The sequence below is a fragment of the Anas platyrhynchos genome, chromosome 16 (assembly GCF_047663525.1).
Source record: "Anas platyrhynchos isolate ZD024472 breed Pekin duck chromosome 16, IASCAAS_PekinDuck_T2T, whole genome shotgun sequence".
Taxonomy (NCBI): Eukaryota; Metazoa; Chordata; class Aves; order Anseriformes; family Anatidae; genus Anas; species Anas platyrhynchos.
In genome coordinates this window covers 8,524,652-8,544,360 of record NC_092602.1, presented here as the reverse complement: position 1 = coordinate 8,544,360, position 19,709 = coordinate 8,524,652, and the positions used below count along the sequence as shown (strand labels likewise).

The window sequence follows — 19,709 nt, the reverse complement described above, 5'->3', positions numbered from 1 at the left end:
TACTTAGTAATGTTAAAATGACAAGTTAGTCTTTCAAAAGCTGGGGGGGGGGGGGGCGGGAAGAACCTACTCACAAGTTTCATACAGACTTCAATATAATTAAAGCTTAATTTCAGTATATTTAAAATAAAAGATTAAAAAGTAAAAGTGGTGCTTCTAATGTCTTAAACAGTGTTAATTTCTACAGGCCTCCTTCTCTAAAAAACGTTCACCCACCCAATTTTTGCCTTATCAGGAACCTGCTACATTCCAAAGGGCTGTGCTCAAGGTTGTAATGTTCTTTTCCAGGCATTTCGCTGACTATTTCACTGCCAAATATGGCCCTTTTAGTGGGATGCACTTGTTTGCAAGAACTGAAAACCTGAGACATTAAAACAGGGCCACACAGTATGCTGATGGGAAGGAGTAGACTCCTGTATACTTCAATCAAAGGGAAAAAGCGTGTCACTTTGTGTATTTGTAAAACCAAGAATTGGTAACTGACATTTCCCTTCACACAATGCTTTGATCCAAAAGCAAAACAAGGTGAAGGGATATATCCTGAAGCATATCTGCCCCTGGGGTGAGCCACGAGACAACTGCATACTGGTAAGGTGGAGAAGAGAACAAACCCGAGTTTGTGTGTGCAACAGGGAAATAACTTCTTGCAAGTCATTGCAGAGCAACTAGACTTACTGAGTTTTATCTGAGCCACCAAGTTATAGACAGCACGACGGTAAACAGCAAAAGTGGCTGGCTACTCCTAGGATTCCCCTATAAATAGCAAGCCATCCCCTCTGCCTACGGCACTGCCTGACATCTCCCAGGCACACTTGGTATGCATCCAGAGATATGACAGAGTTTGACAGCAGCAGGTTTCATTTGGAACCATCTTCAAGGACATACTAAAGTATGCAGTTGAATCCACTTAAATACCAGCAGAAGTATCTGAATAAACCTGTTAAAAGGATTATTCTACATACTAGTTGATTTCTACAACAGTTGTATTTGTTGCAAAAGCCCTTTAAATGATTATGAGATAAGGAAAATCACCTTGGGGCAGAGGCCTGACAGAGCACAGAGACAGGATTCATGGGCCTAGGAGAAGAAACCAGCTGTTTAAAAAGGGGTTTGGCAGAAGGGAACCAGATCCATCTACGCTGAGTTGTTCAAACTGGCTCAGATATTAATCCTATTTCAGGAATATAAGGAGTGCTCTGGGCACAGTGAGTCAGCAGGGTGGGGCATTCTTTTCCACGTTTGTGGGCCAAGCAGGAACAGAAAGAGAGAAGAAAAAGCAAGCTGCAAGCCAGAATCCCAGCACCTGGCTGCTCCAGAGGCAGGATTTCAGCAAGCTAAAGCAGAAGAGCTCACAAACCTGTGGAGAACCTGGTAACCAGATCTCACAGGTAAACACACAACTGTGAATCAAGTAAACATCCTCAGTGAAACTGAGAAAACGTAATGATGTTTCATTGCTTTAAGCTACCTGTATTTTTCCAGAGGATCCCAGCTCCCTCCTTGTTCTAGACTGTAGACTGAGCTTTTTAAGTGAATCATGCTATTTGATACAAGTCTCATTTGCCTGTTAGGCCAGGAGATTGAAACCTCTAAAACTCTCCTTCCCCAAAATATTCAAATACTCATCAAGGGAAAATATTTACATAATACAGAGTTGTAAGAGACTATTGTATATGTCTTGTTACAGTAATTACACCATAAAAATAGTATGAAATCTGAGCCCATGACCACGCATACACCCTGTGAAACCACGTACACGTTACCATCCAGCCCCCTCTAAGAGCTGTGCTAGTCTCAGGCACACAGTCCTCCTTCCTGATGAGTTATCACCTGAACAATCTGCTAGCAGAAGCCAGTGGTTTTAGTTCTAGTGAAAAGGAACTACTGTATTTTCTTTTCTATTTTCTTCTGGCCATAACCAGACAATGTATCTGGTGAAGTAATAATTAAAAATATGTAGTACTTACAAAGGCAACTGAAGGGGAAGTCAGTCACATGGACTACAATGTCATCAGGTCTGTTTTGCAAACAAACGTGCCTGTAAATGTCTTTCCTGTCATTTTCAGTCCTAGTACTCTACTTAGTGTCCATTTTGTCGAAGAAATGTATTTCAAACAGCAGCAAACCCTTAGGCAGCCTTCCTCCCCCCAGCTGCAGAAACAAAGCATCTGACTAGGGAAAGAGGTACTCTGCTCAAAGGATACTCCAAATCCCTTCCTAAAATCCCAAAGCAGCTGGCTAATCAGAAGTGAAATTGCTGAAGTTAAACATGACTTCTCAGCAGTAATGTTTCCATTGTTATTTGAATTACCAGCCCAGAGTCCCAACAGACAGGGGTTTAAGCATACATTGTCTATCACAGCCTTACACTCTCTCCCCTCCATCACCAACCAATTGGTGGCTGCTGCAACGCAAATATCTGGGGGGGATGGACGGATCCATGGCTAGAGAGGTTTTGTGGTACGGTTTGGGGAGGGGGAGTGATTTTTGTTTGGTTTGGGAAAAAGGAAAACAAAAAGCAGACGAATTCCCTGATCCAGTTCTCAGCACGAACCTACAAATGAACAGTTGTTGGCACAACTGACAGGGCAGCACGCCACAGCATGAAGCATTATCACCAAAGACGATTTAAATCAAGACAGCCTCAAGGGGCACAATATGAAAATACTGCAAGACGTATACAAATATATGTTGTCAGACAAAGCAGCCCTTGCTTCAAATCTTTAAAAAAAAAAAAAAAAAAAAAAAAAAGAGTAGGAAAAAAAAAGAGATCAAAACATAAGCAGACCCAAACAGCCATAGGTAGGCAAATGTAGCCCAGATTTTGAACTTAATTAAGTTGGGAAAACCTGTATGAGTTAATAGGAGCACACAATTAAGAAGAAAGAAATGAGGAAAAAAAGCACTGGAAGAAAGTGTATGAATTGTAGAAATCAGTGGAAGGACAAATCTCCAGCAGAAGCATGTTCAGTGTGTTTTCTTTTTACAGTATTTCTCTTTAAAAGTTATATATGAATACAAACAAATTTCTAAACAGGTACATACAAAGGACATTAATGCATTTCACAGTTAAAAGATGTGTGGTCCAAGCTGGATTCCAGGACACTAGGGCTCACCCAAATCCAGCTAGAAGCCTGAGCTTCAGCATCTCAAAGACTAATTGAGCTGCATACATCCTTGGAAATTTTCTTTCAAGTGTTTGAAAAATATTTGCAAATGACTGCTTCCCTACCAATGATAAGAAAAAAATTAAAGAAAAAACAAGCTTGTTTAATAGTATTTGGTAGTTGGTTGCACTGTGCAAATGCCCATTAATGGGAAAAACAGATTTTAGCATCGGAATGTTTCCTTAACCTGCTGTTGACATAAGAAAAAAAAAAAAACAACAAAAAACACTACTTGCTGCAAAGGTTAGGTGGAACCTTTATAAGGGTGCTTGTGTTCTTGCATCACTACATATTTGCACATACACTGAAACTACTCTGAAACGTCTGCATACAGAATAAAAGACTTAGGTTCAAAAATTCTTCCTTTTTAGATCTTTCCTGCATACATGTAGATGCAGAACACATTTACATAAAAAATCACGTCTTCTTTGCTTTATGAGGAGATCCTGAGACTTCATACAATTACTGAAATGGAGGACAGGCACTAACTATGGGAAGGTCCGCAACCCTGCACCTGCAGTACAAGTTTAGTTACGTTTAAATTTTCAGTGTAAAACAAAGCAGTCCTTAGATCATATTAGTACATATTTTAGTTTGACCAGACATTGAGTCCACAACAAATTATGTATAGGTCAGTGCTCAAGCCTGAATAAATTTGGGGTAGTCAAGGTCAGGGCTAGGGCATGTTTGCTGAACACAAACATGACAGGTCAGTCACATTCAAACAGCTCCCATCGCACCCTGCTGTAAGAGGACTTCAGTTTGTTATAGACAATTGTCCAGCTGAGTGGATGGCACCTTGTTCTGTTGTCTCGGGTACTTTAAATATGTAACAGACATATATTTCTCTATGCATACTAAAAAACCCTACCTAACCAAAATGCCTTTTGACAGAGACCTATCTCAGAGGACTGGACAAACTGAAAAAAGCATATCTGATGTTTTCATGTAAACAACATTTTATCACTTTCTCTTCTCTTTTTGCTTCTTAAGACAGCAGAGGCAAAGTGGTGCTAGAAAAATTAATTTTTCTAAACCACATTAGGGTTTCCATAGCACCCATCCAGAAGGCACAACAGATGCACATGTACAGCTGACACCGTTCTCTAAAAGGTAAGAAAAACTTTAAATCAGAATTATGTTTTTGAATTGCCTGCCCGGTGCAGCTCCCAACCACATCTGCAGTACTGCTGCTGAAACTGGACAGCAGAGGCTGCATACATATTGAAGTTTTAAAACATTTATATTGTAGGCCTGTGAAAAGCCCAGCAGCTCTTTTGAAGTCAAAGATCAAGACCACACCTGAAAATCATGGTATCTTGGGAAACTCTGGTTCAGGTAGCTAGGAAGAAATAGACAGCTCGTGCTGCTAGTGTCACAGCAAAACAGTCACTAGAAATCCCCTGACATCAGCAAATCCTGGATCAAGCCCTTCATGAAATACTGTTATCTCTCTGATAGTAGCCATTGCTGTGTCCAAATGTTAAATAAAACGAACAACAAAAAAAGAATAATCTGGGGAAAAAAAAAAAAAAAAAAAATCATGCAGCTTTCCCATTCCTTCCTTGCTAGTTACTCCAAACTCTAAAACCTTTTCATTAGCAGAACATTTTTTCCCAATGGGAACCCTGACCTTTTAGCAAAGCCCAAAAAAACTCTGGAAAATGTAAAGCGGCTTTAGTTCTGTGACTGGTTGGCAAGAATTCATATTCTCAGGTGGATTTTACTGGATATGTCTTTTGGTGCCCCAGTCCCCTGGATGGGCTCAAGGGGCTTCCTCTGAAGCTGCATTTGCACCTATTCCTGCCTGGCCTCCACAGCACAGGCACGTGCTGCTTGCAGGCAGAGCCAGTTCTTTATTTACTTTAGGGAGTGCTGGATTTTCTCCTCCACTGGGGTCAGCGTTATTTCACCTGTTCATCTCCCCGGTGAAACTTTTCAGTGCAGAGCAGAATTTCCCAGTCCTGTTAGACACTGAACACAAACAGGAATATAACCATGAACCCAATGTCAAATAGAAGGTGTTGGCAGGGAGCTCTCAAGCTACTAGTGGGGGGTACTTACAGAAACACTGTGATACAGCCACTGCAATATTAAGACATTTCAGTAAGGGGACAATAAAACCTTTTGTTCATCTCTCTCTACTAAAACTCTGTTGAGATGAGGTAGCCTGGAGATTTACCCCTCACTCTGAGCTGCAGGTGACAACAGGTCCTCCTGTCTCACACATCTTCCTGGGACAGGAACCCCCTAGCCTTGATGCTGTCTCCTCCCCAGCCTTACAGATGCTATAGCTCTGTTCCAGGGCGCTCCCCTGCGCTGCATCACTGCCCCACGCACATCTCCCTGTAAAGAAGAACAAGGGCTACTACTGGAGAAGAAAATCATCTTCTGTAATACCAGAGCAGCAAGATCAGCATCAATGTGAAGTTTCTGGTATGCTTACACAGTAACCAGTTCCCAAACCCCCAGTCCTGTAGCTCAAATCTTTTGTCTACTTTAACCATCAATTCACACCAATTCAAGCAAGTAATTAGCTTAACTGGCAAAGACAAGCACACACATCCAAACAGCAAGATTTCCCTGAAGACAATGACAGAACATTGCCAGACTGAGGCACTATTCCGGGGTTGGGTGCTTTTTGTTTGTTTGTTTGTTTTAAACGAGTGATGACAGTGATTTCATCTCTATCAGACTGAGAGATCCAGCGAGCATTTCAGGAGAATGCCAAGCAAGAAGCTACTAGACACGAAGGGGGAGCAAGGAAACTCCCAGTCAAACATTCAACCTAGAAGGACTGAAAGAAAGGAGACAGCCTGCAGTAGAGCTGAAGGACAAGGAGGGCGGGGGTGAGCGCACACAGAAGTCTACCAGCAACGATCAACTCACTTTCTCAGCATATTATTTCCTGAAACTTCCAATGATAATATCAGTGCTGACCACTATAAAAATAACGAATAAAAAATCAGCAACAAGAGCTAGGCTAGCAGGAAACAACAACGAAGGCTGCTCTGAACGGAGAGCTGCATGCTAACAGTCACAGGAACATGCTTTTCTGTGTCTTGGCTCCTACTAAGCACCATAATCTAATCTCTTCTGGGAAGCCCTGAGCCCAGCGAGGCTGACAGGCCATTACTATCATCCTGGGCAAGATCACGCAGTGCTGTGTAATTGTAGACTGCAACAGATACAGTTCTCTGCTTGCACGTTACACCTCCCTAGTGACAACAGACCAATCACATTTACTTTTTAGCAGCTCAGACATGTTTGAAGCCTGATGCTCCAGGGAATGAGGTATTTTTCCTTAGAACAGATTACGCCAGGAGGATGCTGGCCCTTTTCAGAAGAACACACAGATGGGGCAAGTAGGTAACTGATGGTTGTTTCTTCCTTTTTATTTTTTAAAAATAAACACCTATCATAGCAAGTAGAGCCTTCTGCAGCCTCACACGTATTGTGCATTGAAAATGGACACTCCTTACCTAGCTTTGCAGCCAACACAGTATGGGATTTCTGATAACATAATAGCTGGTATATATCCCATCAGAGAAGTAGCTGCATTTCAGTGTTGAGAGCAGATTATTCTGAAGTCCTTAAGAAAAAGTAAACAGACAAAGTGAGCCAAGGCTGCAAGTGCACTTCTCCACACATCATGGAGAGGTCACAAACATGGAAGAGCAGCCAAGTCTGTAAATATGAATTGTAACTACTGCAAAAGCTTTCTTAAATTGCAGATAAAGCTGTTTGATCCACAGCAGTCTGCAGCAGTTGTTACTATTCCTTTGTCACAGGCCAATCTGCAAATAATCCAGGGACTTTGGATACTTTACTGGGAAACCTGACTTGTGCAGAAGCTCCAAAAGTGGTGGTTGGGGTTGTTTGTTTGTGTTTCTCTGTGTGTGTGTTTTGTTGTTGTTATACTTAGAATGAAGAAGGTAGTGGGGAATTTAGTCCCCCTATAAAAGAAGCCCTCCCTCCACAAAATAAAAAGAATAAAAATAAGAAATAGAGGCAACAAAGATTGGTGAAATGGCTGCAGACAACAATAAAAGAACAGATAATAACAGATAATAATAACAGATAATAGCCGATGGGCCTGCAATACCAACAGAGACAATTCAGTAATATAAACCAACAGACTGAACTTTACCAATTCACTCTTCCTACAGGGCAATCATGGATTCTCACACACATACTCCTCACACATTCATGTAGCCATGAGCAACTAACTCAGCTCCAGCTGCCACATTTGGGCAGAGCTTTCTCTGAAACAGATTCCAATTACATTTGCAATAATCTTATTACTACATTAGCCATAACCTGGTTAAGAAAGGGTCTGAGAGATACCATTTTGGCAGCTGGGAAGAAGACAACAGAGACATGCTTTTGTTATTTCAGTAACTCAGAAGATTTGCAAACCACAAACAGATTTTGTGACAGAAATGCACCATGCTGGCCCTGTGCAGGCCAGTTTTCCTGTTTAAAATACATACAGTACAGCTCAGAACAAGTTTAAAGAAGTTACGAACTTGCAAATCTCTTCCTCAGCATGAAACAGACCCACATTTGAGGAATTACTTACAATTTATGGTTACTTTCACATCACATATAATGTAAAGCTATGATCAGGAAAGCAATTGACTTCATTATCAGTGAGCTGACTAAAACCTGCTTTGTAACTTAAGACACTTAAATGGTTATTTTGGAAGTACTTGATTCACATGCAGTTCACCCAAGCTAATTAATCCCTGCCAGCATTTCTGTTGTCACTTGCAGTCTACCCCTCTATCTGCACAGCAAAGTTTGCAATTCAACTTGTACCAGAACACCATTTCTTTTCCTACATGTGCAAGCAAGAGATTACTGAAGTCAATGATATTTCACCAGGGACAGAGCAGAATCAGGCCCTTATTGTTCCCTTCATGCTTATCTGACTGGGCAGAACAAATCAAAGAGGAGACAGTCAAACAACCTGCTAGCCTTGGTTTCTCTGGGGAAAAGCAAGCTCCAGATAGGCTGTGCCTCCAATCAACAGCCTGATTTTCATGAACAGCAATATGCTTCCCCACGGTAATTGAAATGGAGCAATCCTCCGTAAACAGCTTGCCCAGCCTCACCTCATTAACCTTTATGGACTGACCTCCAAAATTCCTTGAAGCTGAAATACAGGTCTCACTTGCCTCTGCACTATGTTTATCCTTAACAGGTTGGGGAAACAGGGAAGGCACTAGAGGGAGAACCGCAGAACACGCTACAGCTGGATGGTAGATACCCACTTCCAGGCTGTTACTGGCTCCCAAACCCTCACAGGCTTCTCTGTCTCCTGTGCTGGGCCATATTTCAGACAGCCTGCAAAGCCAGATGTGGATTATTAACCACCCTCCACTCCCCACAACATTGTTTTAAGAGTTGTGAGTTCGAGCATGCTGCCCAGTATTCACAGAAGTATTTCCTAACCCATACTTTAACGTTTAGCAAATTTGGGAATTAAACCTTATTTCTTCCCCCTTCCACGTCTGTCATTTGGGATGTCTACTCCCCATTCCTAGCACTTTATTGCCTTGTTCTCACCTCAGTGACATTTTCTAGTGACAATGAGGCTAGCTGCATTTGTACTGACAAAGGGGCAGCTGCGTTTCTGCAAGCAGTGGAAAAAAAAGCCAGGAGTCCAACAAGCCAACAAGTCCAGGAGTGACTGGGTACAATAATTAGCTCTTCATCCAAATATCCAAACTAGAAGCATCACACAATGAATGGAAGCACTTATGGAAGATGCAATTAGTTCCACAGATCAGTAGCCACAATGACTCCCTGAAACTTTCTAGATTTCTTTGTCGCAACTTCAGGGAACATGATCGTAAGAATCAAAAGGAAAAACCTTTCTGGTTTGCTCCTCTGGAAGTCTGTGGAGATCATGCCAGCTGCAAGAATTATCTGCACTTATGCGAACCCGCAAGGGTCTTCGAGGTTAAAACCATACACCTGTGCTGTTGCTTTGCTAAAGATGGCAAAACAGAGGAGACCAAAGCAGCCCATTCCCCAATACATTTTTTACTGCTTTAAAAGTCCATCACCTACACACACACACACAAGTAAACCACTTCATAAGCCATGGTCAGTGTTCATGTCAATATTAAGACAAACCCACCTTCTTGCCATGTTTGACTACTCCTCTACACAGCAATTAGTTTTGTTGCACAAGCATAATCCCTCCATTAGTTCCAAACCCTAATCTATTCTGCCATCCTCATCTCCATCCTCTGCTCTTTGCTTCCTTACTGACCTTTGGTGCTCCCTTTTTTTTTTTTTCTTTTTTCTAATTTTTCCTTCAGCCACCCAGAACAAAGCCTCCACCTGCACAGGTAGCGCACTGCAGCAGGCAGTCCATGGGTGCTTCCACCTCTCCCTGCCAATTCTCGGGGCAGGACCAAAATGTTGTGCCAAACAAACATCTCTGTGTTTTTCATCTAAATGCATTGGGACTGATGCTGACACCAGTGAAGCACAACGGATGCACAGTACACTCACATCTGTCAGTTTGACTGCTTTGGCCATAAAGCAATGCTTTTTCAGTACTTTGAACAGAGTCAACAATATGGATCAGAAGAGCAGCTCACTCAGCCACAGATTTAATATTGTGGCCCCACTTGCCTACACATTTCCTGCTCAGATCAAAGGCATTATCACCTTGTTTTGTGGCATTCGCTGCAATGCTTTAGGCCTCTACTTCTGTGAAATCACCAGGTTGAAAACACTTAGCTCCAATTGTTTAGGCATACAGAAAAGCATTCAAGTCTGTGGTCATCACAGCACGATATGGGTATCCATTTGGCTCTGATGCAACTTGGTCCTAGCTTTAAGTTCTTGTAACACTCCCAGACTTGAGGCATGCACTGGTATTATATTTAACCAGCCCAGCTGCAGGTCACTGACTGCCTGAGAGGCCCTCATGCAGCTATGGCAGCTGCACAAAGTAGGCTCAGCTCTACTGCCCCATAGACCACTTTAAAACTGTTGCTAATTATGCAGTGATTACAAGATTCTTTATAAACCCAATGCATTACTCCCAGATCTACCTTTGCCAGAATTCATAACTCTTGGTCTACTTACTCCGTGGGAAAAACAGCCCCAACTTCAGCCATTTCTGGTGTGGACAATGCAAAAGAGCTTCATACAGGCAGATCAAGTCACATCAGCACTTTTTAGAGTTTCCCAGCATCAACCAAGTACTATCTGGGCTGGTTTGCCCTCTCATTTCAAAGCAGGTGCTTTGCAACTGCAGAAGAACCTGAAGGTTGGGATGGGAGGAGTTCCATGATCTAGGGTGAACATAAGAAAAGCAAAAATAAAATCTGTCTACATGTCATTATCTATGGAGGGCCTGAGGTAAGGGTCAGCAACTGTTTGTGGAAGAAGAAACAAACTAAACCAAAACAGACTGAAGAGTACACTACAGCAGAAGCTTCACAGACTCCCTTAAACTCAGCTGGAGGAAAAAATAAATCCAGCAGAAAAAGAGAGGGAGAGCTCTTCATTCCCCCAGACTATGAAGAGGGGAGTGGTAGCACAAGCAGCTAGATAATCTCGAAAGCTACTAAATCTCTGGAAAGCACTGCTGGGGAGAAGCATTTAAACAGCATCTTGTCTTCAGTGCTCCTATGAAATCCACTGACCATCAGAGCAAAGGAATAAAAGCTGTTTAAAAAATAATAGCAAAATTAACTAAACAAGTGTTTAAAGTTTAACCTCTTTCCTGACCCTAATGCAAGTCACAGACTGTCAGCAGGATCTGCAGCCAGTAGACCTTAAACCAAACAAGTGACTGCACATTATGAAAGTTCCTAAATTTCAGATCCTCAGAAGGAAGAATTGCTACACAGGGGACTAGAGTCTGCTTCTTGCTCAAATACAACTGATTCTAAACAGCAGCAACAGCACTGGCATTGCCCCCCATGAGCTGCCTTTACCCTGCTGAAAGTACAAAACACTTTTCAAATTGCATCTTGTAAAATCCACAGAAGACAACAGTGGGTGGAAAAAGTGCATAATTGAGAAACTTGTCCATGATCCTAGAACATGCAAGTAACTCAGGAACAGAACCCTCACAGAAACTGATACAGAGCCGTGTCCTTTCATGACCATATATTGTATGCTTCCTTGCAGCTTTACCATTAAATAAGGATGACCTCAAAAGTAGGAAATTCAGTTGCATGTCTACCTAGTCAGGCATTTAAGACACATAAAACTGAATCTACAGTTCTAAGCAAGTATGCACTTTAAAATGGCATTCTGCCCAGCTAAGATAACAGGAGTTTCAAGTCTTACAGTTCACATGCATAAATAAATTTCCGTGCTCTTTCCTCTGTGCACATCAAACTCACTAAAAGCACCAAGAACATGCCATGCCCTTCAGAAAGGGACACTCCGCACTCCCACACTTAGAGGCTACAATAAGGTAAAAGTTACTCCTAATGAAATTAAATTACACATGTCCCCAAACTGACTGTATTGAGCACTACAACTGTCAGCAGCTTTCTACAGCCTGATGGTCTTGGGAGAGCACCATCCTGTCCTCTCATGAGGACAGAAGTCACTTCTGGGGCACCTACAATATTTACTTGTAAAGCTGCTTCCTTATCTATGTGGACTGCACAAAGAATTTGCATGTTGTTATGCAGATAGATAAAATCCGCTCGCACACAGAGCTGAGAGCACGCACCAGTTTTATGAAGCGAGCTCTAATGTCAAGCAGCAACTCAAGTGTGCTCCTCAGTGAACAGACTTTTACTAGCAACTGAGGCCTCTTCGCTGCCTAGGGGCTCTACGCAGCCCTCACCTCAATTATGTGCAGAAAAGCACAAGGGGGTCTCAGTGGGTCTAAAACTACTGTTTAACAGTAGACATAAATAAATAAATAAATAAATAAATAAATTTATATATATGTAATATAGATAGAGAGGATACATATATATATATTCATATATTGCTCTTCCTCCAAAATCACAGTAAAATATTTAGGTTTAATGCAGAATTAAGCATTCCCACTGTAGGAAATTAAAGTAGCATAATTTATTCTAACATAAATATCTTTGCCCAGACTCCATTTTAAGTATATTTAATAGAAAGTACAGTTTTTGCCAAAGCTCACCCCTCAAGCTCTCATTCTGCTCCTTGGAGAAAACTGAAAGCCTACCAACTTGGTCTCATTTAAGGTTTTTGATAATCTATCTCCAAGAACCCAGATACATTTGACTTAGATTTCTTTAATCCCAGTTAGGTGACCTTCTTCTAGCCCTTTTTATAAAGGAAAAGCAACAAATCATCACTTGACTGCGAACTCAAGCAAGTATTTAGATAAAACAGCACATGTCTGCAAGCCAGGCTCAAGATGCACTGGCAGGGCAGATCCAAACAGAAAGTTTGCTTTGCACCTGCTGCACCACATTCAGCGTTATTAATGGCAGCATCCTGAAGAGCAAGGCCAGCAAGCATACACAAATCTGAAGGCACAAAGAAGCCAAACACTGTTGAACAAATCCCACTTGACACTAATTAATATTAAGGCTGTCCAGAACCTGCTGGGATTTAAACTTGCACTCTCTGTCCACGCACAACTTCAGGGGACACAGAGAAGCAGCGACTGAACCCCAGGTGCAGGAAAGGCTGGCAGATATCTGAGAACTGCCTTCGTATCATATGGTGATGCAGAACAGGCTGCCTTAGCACATGATAGTTGGGAACGGTAGCCAAGCAGCTAATCACACAGGGATTGCTCGTGACTTTTGTTTGTTTTACAAAAAGGAGGTTCTACCAATTAGAAAGAAGTTTGATCAAACCTAATCAGGAAAAAAAAAAATAAAAATAAAACGATGCTCAGTAAGAATTAATCTGAAATACAGTCCTCCAGTCACAAGCCTTCTTGGTTAAGTAAAAAGTTGCCACCAGCTAACTCACAAGACAATACTGATTAGCCATCTGGTGAAGGCTCCTGCTAAGCACGTTACCCCTGTGCTGCTGAAAGCAGAAGGGGCATCAGTTACATTCTGTCCTTGCCTGCAATTGTGTGGCCGACCTCAGGAACATGCACCGGGCTTTCCAGCACAACCAGAAATTTTAGCAATTCTGAGTTTTAAGCAGCCCCTTTTACTACCATTGCATTCCACAAAGCGTAAGCTGAACTATTTAAAACATGATCTACTGCCTTTCTGAAAGCTGAATTTGTCCTCGAGCTTCATCGACCTTTGTTGGTTTTGCCCCTTTGTTTTCTTCTGCAAAAACTGCAACTGCCAGGAGGCTTCCCAGTCATCTAAAGAGCATCAGTAAACAAGAGCAGAGACAGATGGCTGCAGCTCAGTTTAAAACAGCACTCGATCCAGCCTCTCCCCTGCATTGCGAGTGCTCCCCACAAGATACAAACATATGCATAAGCTCAAACAAGAACGCAGTAGTCCCAGATAGAAAGCAGGTATGTATATGCCATCTGATAAAGAAGTCACTGTGAGGACAGGATGCTGAGGTTCCATGTACAGCAAACATCCATTACTACTGTACAGCTTCCCACTAACAAAACAAAAGGTTGCAAGGATGGCAGGGGGTGGGAGGAAGGAGTTCTCCCTCTGTTGTTACTCCCAGAAGCGCTGCTGGCAAAACAAACAAACAAACAAAGCAGCATGGAAAGCAAAACCAGAAATCTCCTTTCAGCGAAGTTGCTTTACACCAAACTCACACAACCTGGTGCAGAGGATTGTGTCCCTACCCATGGCAGGGGCGGAGAGGGGTGGTGAAATTAGGTGATCTTTAAGGTCCCTTCCAGCCCAAACCATTACATGATTCTATGAACCTGGGAAAGTAACATCTTTCATAGGCCTTTCATTCACCTACTACTTCAGGAATTCAATCCTTTTAGCAAACATTCTATTAACCCCCTTATTAAAATGACAGATTCAAAGGAAAAAGAAAAAAAAAAAAAAAAAAAAAAGAACACAGAATAACTCACAGATTTAGAATGAAAGTCTATCAAAACACCCATACTGCTTTTTCATTCCTGGATTTGATCACTTTTCATTTACTGCACAGAAGACTAGCGGTGGTGTTGATACAAGAAATCGTCTACAGTATGTACCTTGCCTTGCTAAATAGATTCAGATGTCCACATATATTCAATAAGTCTACCTGAATAAACATAGTTCACCTCTTCCTCCAGCTGTAAATCCACTGCAATTCCACACAGACATCTGCGTGCCTGAATAACTTGCACAAGACTGAGGTCAAACATGGCCCATCCTTCCCCAAACAAAAATTTTGATTCTGCTAAAATTAAATTACGAGCTCTCCCTCGGGGCTTCCTGATATTCAAAGTTATTCCCTCACTTAGTGATAGCAGAAAGCTTCAACAGGGTTGCACAATCATCGCCTCCAATCAGCTATAATTGAAGGATAACACAAAACAGAATGAGAAACTAGCAATCCAATTAATACTGGCAGGAAAAAAAAACAGACTGTGGGAAGAGCATCATTTCTGGTAAAACTCCAGCAAAACCTTCAGGTTGGAGCATGTTGCCATACTATCACCTCTGAGGGAGGGTTTAACTACTCAAGGCAAGAATAAGAGGGAAGGAATGATCGCTTTACAACCCCTGAGAAGTTCTGGCCCCTATTTACGTCAGTGTTGACACCGAAACTTTGAGAACTCATTAACGTAGGACTCGGTTGATCCTCTCAAGAGAAGCCTGAACCAAACCTTATGGGAATCCAATCTGTATTTCTAAAATACAGTCTGAGGTATACTTCTGCAGGACCTTCCCAGAACAGGACAACTACAAGGTAAACAGAGTTTTCACATGAAACACTTGCCCCCTTTGGGTGATTCACCCAGGGCAACCTAGAAAATCACTCCCATTCATTTTTCATTTCCATGATGCCACTTCCTGCTCTGTACATTAAAAAAAAAAAAAAAAAAAAAAAAGATGTCTGGTACACACCTGCATCCCCATGGAAGCAGCTGTCCTGGTGACATCTCCCAGAAGGCAAATCTCCGTCACTTGGCCAGATCTGTCCTGTTTTTCGTACGCCCACAATAGTAGCCTCAGACACAACGACCTGCTGCTGCCGGTGCCGTTTTTGAGACTGGGGGGTCGGTGGACTGCTGCTGTCAAAGGACTGCTGAGAGTTCTGGGACGGAGAACGACTTTTATCCCGGTACATGCGGTAAGTGGTGGGGCTGGGGGACACGTGGCTGGACTGCCCTGAAGAGAAGTCTTCCTCGCTGGAGGTAAGGTTCTCATTAGAGCTACAGTCAGGAGTATATCCTCCTCCAATATCTTCAAAACTCCTCGGGGAATAAGATCTCCTGGGCCAAGTGAGGTGTTTTTCCTGGTCAGTCGTACTCTGATTTCTCAGGATAGGTCCTTTCCCTTCTGCATCCCCCATCATTCCACCAACATAGATACTTTGATAGGGCTGAAAGTCCATGGGCTGCCAAGGTGAGCGGTTGCTGCCATTGGCATTAATCAGATTATCTTTGAGAAACCTGGGGTTCAGTTCAGCATCTTCATATTCTCCATCATAGCCAAAAGTGCTCTCTGAGGACCTTCCCCTGTAAGCAGGCCTCTGGAATTCGTTGAAGCTGGGTACCACAGTAGAAGGAAGGGAGTGTAAGGACTTTTTGCGTTCCATTTGCATGGCTTGGCTACCAAGAGAGCTTATTTTATCAGAAACGTCTTTATCGTTGACCTTCACTAGACCCTTCTCGTGATGATACTCCATGTTCACATAGAAGGGCTTTTCAACAACATCCTTGTTATCTCCAGAATGATGTGAATTCCCCTTTTTAATCCTCTCAAAGTTAGACCTTAGGGCTGCCACACTGGTGCTGTTCCCTCTGTCCTTAGAAATAGGTTCAAAAGATGCCTCCTTCTCAGCAGATCCCGCTAGCCTGCGAGTGGAAGCCGATCTGTGTTTTGAAGGAGATCCATCTGTATCACAGCGAGTCTCTGTATCTTCTACAACTCTCTTCAGTTTCTCTTCGCCGTAGTACTTACACCTGTCCTGCTCTCCCTCCCCGTGATGGGGACTGTCCAAAGGCGACAGGTCTGACCCGTCACTCTGGGTAGACAGCTTCCGCAGAGAAGGTATCCTGGGTTTGAACTTTTCCTCCCCGTGGTGTGACTTGCTTTTTTCATATTCATCTTGGTCAGCAGACTGGTGATGATGCAGGTCCTGGATCTGCTGCTCTGCACCCCCTTCAGGCAACTGAGAAACACGTTTAAAACCCCATCTCTGTCTATCGTAGCTTTTTTTCTCCTTTGCCAGAAGAGTCTGCAGGTAAATCATGCGGAACCTCTCCTTGTTGACCTCCATCTCCAGTCTCCGGATAGATGCTTTGCACATCTCCAGCTCCTGTTCAATATCTCCCACAGATTTCAGCTCCATTTTAGGAGGCTCAGAGTCTGCAAATTGTGCTTTCCAAGCCTCCACAAACCCCACAGGGTCCACCATTTTGCATACAGGAGTAAATAAGTGGAGAATAAGGGAGGGAAGCTGGAGAGAGATAGCCGGAGAGAATAAAGCAGCCGGATCTCACATGTAGAAGCAAAAACAGCTCCGGCAGGGTCAACTCAACGCGTCTCTTTCACGGTCCATGCAGAGGAACTGGGAGGCAAACGGCAATCCTCGGATCAATCTCTGCTCCTCGCCTCCTCCACCTCTCGCCGGCCCCTGCCCCCCGTCCCCTCGCTACTCTCCCCCCGTCATGCCCGAGCTTCTGCTAGCGAACAACAACGCTCCCACCCCGGCGATTCCCGAGCACTTCAAAGGGGAGGTGGACAAAGGAGCAGGCTCGGGGTGGGGGAGAGAAGGTAAATATCGCCCCCCACCCTCCCACCCACCTCCTGCCGCTGCCGTCCCGGCCGCGCTGCTCAGTGCGGCCGCTCCGGGCAGCCCTCCGCTCCGTCCTCCCGCGGCCAGCCCCCGTGTTGTGCTTTCTCTTTCTCTCTCCTCCTTTCCCCCTGCCCCTTTCCCTGTCTCCTCCTCCTCCCGGCTATTGTTGCTGGCCTCCGGGCGCAGGGCGGCGAGCCCGGCCGCTACCCGGCGGTGCCGGAGCTCCCCGCGGCCCCGCGGCAGCCTCCCCGGCGCGGCTGTGGAGGCGGAGGCTGGCGGCGAGGCTCCGGAGGCTGCCCCCGGCTGCCCATCGCGGCCCGGCTCCGGCGGCGCCCCGAGCCGCGGCGCTGCGGAAGGGGAGGGATGGAAGGAGGCAGGGAAGGAGGGAGGCAGGGCAGGAGCCCGGCTGAAACGGCGCTGGGGGCCTCTTAAAGGGGCAGCCCGGGCCCCCGCTGCCTTTGGAGGCCCGGCCCGGCGGAGGCTGGCGCCGAGACAAAGGCAGCGGTGTGCGAAGAGGGGGCACGAGGGAGCAGGGCGAGGTTGGAGCACGGAGGGGGCTGGTCTGGCCCTCCTTAACTCCGAGCTGCAGCCTTCAGGCCCCGCTGAGGGTTTTGGGGGTGTTTAAGGAGAGGTTGCACTCGGTTGGGTGGGAGGCAGTGGGGTGATGGTTGGACCTTGGAGGTCTTCTCCAACCTGCATGATTCCATCATTCACCTCAAGCCGAGGTGCTGGGCACTAGCAGGCTCCTCATTCATTCGGTCCTTGCTGAGTTATCAGTGCCCAGCTGGTGCTCTGAAAGCACTGTGATATTGGTAATAAAGTCTGCTTTGTTCAGAGATTAGGTGTGCCTTTGTCCTGTATGTTAGCCTACGCAGAACAAGCGGGAGCCCCGCTCTCCAGCTCTGGGTGAAGGGGGGCAAACAAGCTGAACATGGGCCAGCAGCTGTCTCTCATTCCACCTGAAATTGGGGTACACAGCCGTGTTTAGGCCCTGTACCTTTTCCACATACTAATTCAACCTCTGAAAAAGGGGTAATGGATACACCTGAAATTGCAGTGTTCCTGTCCAAATGATGGGAAAAGTGGGATATTGTACACCTCACATCCCTCAGAAGCCTGCTTCTTTCATGCCAGAGGTGGGACAAATCCCCAGAGTGAGGAATACCTTTTCTCATGCATTTTAAGAGAAAAGATTGTGGAATATAGCCCCAGCAATAACTAATACGGTTCCTTAAGCATGAAAAGCACAAGTCCACAAGAGCAGTTCTCTTACCTTCAAAATATGCAATGTTTCATAATCCACTAAACCATTTTCCTCTTCACGCTTTTTGATATGACATATCAAATATTTTCAGACATCACAAACGGCTAATCATGCATTCAGCTTTGCATAGTTCATCTCCCTTGCTGTTCGTTTCCTGGCTTTAACCTCTTTTTCCTGCACTTGTTTCCTCAGCTTCTAACACACTGGCTGATCTATGTGGAAAACAGATTATAATCAAAATCATAATGAAATCTGTATACTTAGTAAATATCTATACAAGCCTTCTAGGGAACTTCCATCTTCCACAGAAAGAAAATTGGCTTTTTAGCATTGATGCTGTTTGCCGTCATGCCGGTTTGAACAACGACATTATGACACACAATATATTTCCAGTAATATGACATTTCAGATTTTACTAGCATGATTAAAATAACGACAGATATATTACATAATAAGGCTCTGTTATGAATTTGTGTCCCCCATTTGTTCATAGTTTGCTGGTGTTATTGGTTTGTTTTATTATTTCTAGGGTGTTTTCTCACACTCACTAGGCTCACTTTTCCAGAGGCAGCAAGAATTCTGATGAGTCAGAGGGACTTCTGTACGCACGTCTAACTTTTGGCGAACACTATTAAACAACTGCAGCCTCTGTATTCATTGAGGTACTACAGCATCAGAAGTTCCGGTGGCCATTGAAGGGGTCTCTGAATTTTTGCTGATACTTTCTACATTCGACTGAGTATAGTTTTATCAGGATACAAAATTTCATTAGGGCTCTGGAGGTAGATGTATCTGGGATTGGTGACAGAGCATGCTGTGACAAGGGGGCTAAAAAAAGCCAGTACATTCAGCTCTCGCCCTCTGCTGGCCCACAAGAGATTGCCAGTTCTTGCCAGTTGAACCATTACTGGAACTGAACTGGCCATGGAGCTCCCTCCTGTGGGTAAGGAGAGCTACTACGCTTAGCAGAGTTCCAGGTTATGGGCTTTATCATGATCCCACACGGGAGAATCAGGAGTTTTGTAAGAAAAAAATAAAAGTGGAAGCACATAAGCAGAGTCTTTCTAACAAGAAATAAAACATAATTTCTCATTCATACGTGGCTGAAATTAAGAAACTGTATTTTTGTATTACAAGACAGCACACTGTGGTAGAGTCTGGCTAGGCCAGTTATCTCCCAAAGTCCTGTCCAGTCCAAATTATTCTGTGAGCCCAGGAACACGGGAACCCCATTTCTTAAGATTCAGAAAATGGCAATTTGTTGCTGTGAGAACAACCTTATGGCCCAAAATAAAGGAAACCCATCCCCCATCTCCATTAACTAATGCAGATGCTGCTACAACCTGAACCTGCCAAACACTTCATTTTAACTCAGCCTGTGAAGATGTGATACAGTGAGC

General features: G+C 44.0%; 1 protein-coding gene across 2 annotated transcripts in view; it reads right to left on the bottom strand.

Moving 5' to 3' along the window:
- Window positions 1–17,430, bottom strand: part of BCR (BCR activator of RhoGEF and GTPase) — a 102,789-nt gene extending 85,359 nt beyond the window's left edge. The window contains exons 1-2 of one of the 2 annotated variants that reach the window (XM_027469697.3): window positions 17,054–17,430; window positions 15,149–16,817 (exon numbers count right to left, since the gene is read on the bottom strand). In XM_027469697.3, the coding sequence (XP_027325498.1) occupies window positions 15,149–16,664 (1,516 nt within the window). In that variant the 5' untranslated portion in view covers window positions 16,665–16,817; window positions 17,054–17,430. The other variant, XM_072024596.1, reaches the window with a different exon arrangement.
- Between the last annotated feature and the right edge of the window lie 2,279 nt (window positions 17,431–19,709).